The 4,011-nt window shown below is 48.5% G+C and overlaps 1 protein-coding gene across 1 annotated transcript; it reads right to left on the bottom strand.

Annotated features, from left to right (window-relative positions):
- Positions 1–738: 738 nt before the first annotated feature.
- On the bottom strand, positions 739–3,276 carry LOC138371842 (histidine-rich protein PFHRP-II-like). Its single transcript, XM_069336869.1, has 2 exons — positions 3,205–3,276; positions 739–2,277 (listed from the first exon to the last, which is right to left on the bottom strand). Exons 1-2 carry the CDS (start codon positions 3,274–3,276, stop codon positions 739–741), a joined length of 1,611 nt encoding a protein of 536 aa, XP_069192970.1.
- Positions 3,277–4,011: the final 735 nt, after the last annotated feature.

A 4,011-nucleotide genomic window follows, 5' to 3' on the forward strand; every position in this document is an offset into this window, starting at 1 on the left:
GATTTCAAACGCTTAAAAGCAGCCCTGATAGTGTGTGTGTGTGTGTGTGTGTGTGTGTGTGTGTGTGTGTGTGTGTGTGTGTGTGTGTGTGTGTGTGTGTGTGTGTATGTGTAAATTCAGCTTTTATTAACTGTGTAACTTACAGACTGTGCTGCATTGCGGCCTTTTTACGAATGGTCTGAGCCCGTCGGTGTGAAAATAATAAGGAAGATACATTTTTTCTAACTCTGCCAATTAATTCCCGTGTGTGTGTCTGCTTTGAGAGAAGGAAGATTCTCATTACCCATTTTGGCGATGAGTGCGTGTATTGCATTTTTTAAAGGTATGTTGAGTGTGATGAGGTTGCAGACGACCTTACTAGACTACTTTGCATATTGAGAGCGCTCTGGTGCGGTTTTAACATTCGTTGGAATCTTGGAAAGCTCAAAATAATTTATCTCTTGAACATTGCTGAAGATGCTGCGTCTCCTATGACTTTAATACAAGAAGTCGTGCTGACCTGTGAGGATCTTCCTTGAACAGTTGGTAGAGATGGTGAATGTGTCTCGGATAGTGTGTCAAAAGATGGTGAGTGCAGATGGCGCAGGTGGTGTTGATAGTGAAGGGGAGGGGGGGGGGGGGGGAGAGCGCCTCTCTGAGTCGTACCGTAAATACCTCTCACCAAATTGTCTTGTGCAGCAGATAAGGTCAACAATGTGAGTCTTGGGCACCCATACTGGCCTCTGAGGCCCGGGGTCGTCACTGACCAAAGGTGACACCTATGTCTCCTTGTTTAGTGGGACTTCTTGCTTGTGGGCATCTTGTTGTTTGTGGGCATCTTGTTGTTTGTGGGCATCTTGTTGTTTGTGGGCATCTTGTTGTTTGTGGGCATCTTGTTTGTGGGCATCTTGTTTGTTTGTGGGCATCTTGTTGTTTGTGGGCATCTTGTTGTTTGTGGGCATCTTGTTGTTTGTGGGCATCTTGTTGTTTGTGGGCATCTTGTTGTTTGTGGGCATCTTGTTGTTTGTGGGCATCTTGTTGTTTGTGGGCATCTTCTTGTTTGTGGGCATCTTCTTGTTTGTGGGCATCTTGTTGTTTGTGGGCATCTTGTTGTTTGTGGGCATCTTGTTGTTTGTGGGCATCTTGTTGTTTGTGGGCACCTTCTTGCTTGTGGGCATTTTCTTGCTTGTGGGCATCTTCTTGCTTGTGGGCATCTTCTTGCTTGTGGGCATCTTCTTGTTTATGGGCATCTTCTTGCTTGTGGGCATCTTCTTGCTTGTGGGCATCTTCTTGCTTGTGGGCATCTTCTTGCTTGTGGGCATCTTCTTGCTTGTGGGCATCTTCTTGCTTGTGGGCATCTTCTTGTTTATGGGCATCTTCTTGCTTGTGGGCATCTTCTTGCTTGTGGGCATCTTCTTGCTTGTGGGCATTTTCTTGCTTGTGGGCATCTTCTTGTTTATGGGTATCTTCTTGCTTGTGGGCATCTTCTTGCTTGTGGGCATCTTCTTGCTTGTGGGCATCTTCTTGCTTGTGGGCATCTTCTTGCTTGTGGGCATCTTCTTGTTTATGGGCATCTTCTTGCTTGTGGGCATCTTCTTGCTTGTGGGCATCTTCTTGCTTGTGGGCATCTTCTTGCTTGTGGGCATCTTCTTGCTTGTGGGCATCTTCTTGCTTGTGGGCATCTTCTTGCTTGTGGGCATCTTGTTGTTTGTGGGCATCTTGCTTGTGGGCATCTTCTTGCTTGTGGGCATCTTCTTGCTTGTGGGCATCTTCTTGTTTATGGGCATCTTCTTGCTTGTGGGCATCTTCTTGCTTGTGGGCATCTTCTTGCTTGTGGGCATCTTCTTGTTTATGGGCATCTTCTTGCTTGTGGGCATCTTCTTGCTTGTGGGCATCTTCTTGCTTGTGGGCATCTTCTTGCTTGTGGGCATCTTCTTGCTTGTGGGCATCTTCTTGTTTATGGGCATCTTCTTGCTTGTGGGCATCTTCTTGCTTGTGGGCATCTTCTTGCTTGTGGGCATCTTCTTGCTTGTGGGCATCTTCTTGTTTATGGGCATCTTCTTGCTTGTGGGCATCTTCTTGCTTGTGGGCATCTTCTTGCTTGTGGGCATCTTCTTGTTTATGGGCATCTTCTTGCTTGTGGGCATCTTCTTGCTTGTGGGCATCTTCTTGCTTGTGGGCATCTTCTTGCTTGTGGGCATCTTCTTGCTTGTGGGCATCTTCTTGTTTATGGGCATCTTCTTGCTTGTGGGCATCTTCTTGCTTGTGGGCATCTTCTTGCTTGTGGGCATCTTCTTGCTTGTGGGCATCATAGGTAGTATAGCGAGCAGCGTGAACAGCCACGTGTCAAGATATCACCTCTGGGCGAAGAACCGGAGGGATCTGGAGAACAACCAACGCCACAGAACATTGAAAGAACATTTTAACACTTTTGTCCAAAACAAACGCACAATGACGCCCGAGGGAAGGAACAAAAAAAAAAAAACAATGAGCAGGGGAAAATATATAATGCAATTCGAGAAGGGAAGTGAATTATCAGGAGAAAGCGCCAAGCCATTACGACTATATAGCCCTTGGAAAGGATAAGGATAACGATTTGGGACGGGACTTGTGGGAGGGGGGGGGAGGAGGAGGATGATAAACAAAGATTCCTGCGTAAAATTCCTTTTTAATATATATATTTTTTTTATATTTGTTATCTCTCATCGGAAGTCAAACCGTTGTAACAGAGACGTTTACGAGCCTAAGGACTTGCTGGGTTAAGCAACGAACAGCCACTCTCAGGTTATCTTGAGAGGCTATCTCGAGATGATTTCGGGGCTTTAGTGTCCCCGCGGCCCGGTCCTCGACAAGGCCTCCACCCAAAGGAAGCAGCCCGTGACAGCTGACTAACACCCAGGTACCTATTTTACTGCTAGGTAACAGGGGCATAGGGGTGAAAGAAACTCTGCCCATTGTTTCTCGCCGGCGCATGGGATCGAACCCGGGACCACAGAATCACAAGTCCAATGTGCTGTCCGCTCGACCGACCGGCTCCCATAATGTCAGGGGACATTACCTCGCCAATGAGCAGTACCAAAGCCCGCCAGGATCACAAAGACAGGGGCAGCTGTCAGGGGAGCTGTCAAGGAGGCTGTCAAACGCCTCCGTATGAATACCATTTCGCCGAGGACACGGTCCTCCGTTGGCTGGTCTCAGCGCTAGTGAAATATGGCGCCGCCTTACCTTGAGGTGCTTCCGGGGCTTAGCGTCCCCGCGGCCCGGTCTCCTGTAAGAGACGGTCTCACTAGCCAGCATGTTAGCGTTGTTACGCTTCCTGCCGCCTGCTGGGAAGGGGGGCGAGATTGTCTACAGCGGAAGAATGTCTACAGGGAGAGGAAGAGTGTCTACAGGGAGAGGGAGAGTGTCTACAGGGAGAGGGAGAGTGTCTACAGGGAGGGAAAAGAGTGTCTACAGGAAGAGAGAGAGAGTGTCTACAGGGAGAGGAAGAGTGTCTACAGGGAGAGGAAGAGTGTCTACAGGGAGAGGAAGAGTGTCTACAGGGAGGGAAAAGAGTGTCTACAGGAAGAGAGAGAGAGTGTCTACAGGGAGAGGAAGAGTGTCTACAGGGAGAGGAAGAGTGTCTACAGGAAGAGGAAGAGTGTCTACAGGAAGAGGAAGAGTGTCTACAGGAAGAGGAACAGTGTCTACAGGGAGAAGAAGAGTGTCTACAGGGAGAGGAAGAGTGTCTACAGGGAGAGAGAGTGTTTCTACCGGGAGAGGAAGAGTGTCTACAGGGAGAGGAACAGTGTCTACAGGGAGAGAGAGGGAGAGTGTCTACAGGGAGAGAAACAGTGCCTACACCGCAGAAGAACATCTAGAACCCCTCTTTTGCACATCTTAATTTTTAAGTATAAATGCACGCAGGCAGTTAAGAACACGATAAACTGGGGCATTAAACGAGGCGAAGCTAAAAGGGTATGAGCACTTAGAGTTAACAAGAGGCCAGGTCCTCCTACCCCCCCCCCCCCTCTCCGTTAGCGTCTTGGGAAC

The sequence above is a fragment of the Procambarus clarkii genome, chromosome 37, assembly GCF_040958095.1.
Source record: "Procambarus clarkii isolate CNS0578487 chromosome 37, FALCON_Pclarkii_2.0, whole genome shotgun sequence".
Lineage (NCBI taxonomy): Eukaryota > Metazoa > Arthropoda > Malacostraca > Decapoda > Cambaridae > Procambarus > Procambarus clarkii.

Bases quoted from the DNA above. Each gene is read 5' to 3' on its own strand.
- LOC138371842 (XM_069336869.1), bottom strand. From the start codon at position 3,276: ATGCTGGCTAGTGAGACCGTCTCTTACAGGAGACCGGGCCGCGGGGAC. The intron at 2,278-3,204 runs GTAAGGCGGCGC...GATGCCCACAAG, and splicing joins AGCCCCGGAAGCACCTCAAG to CAAGAAGATGCCCACAAGCA.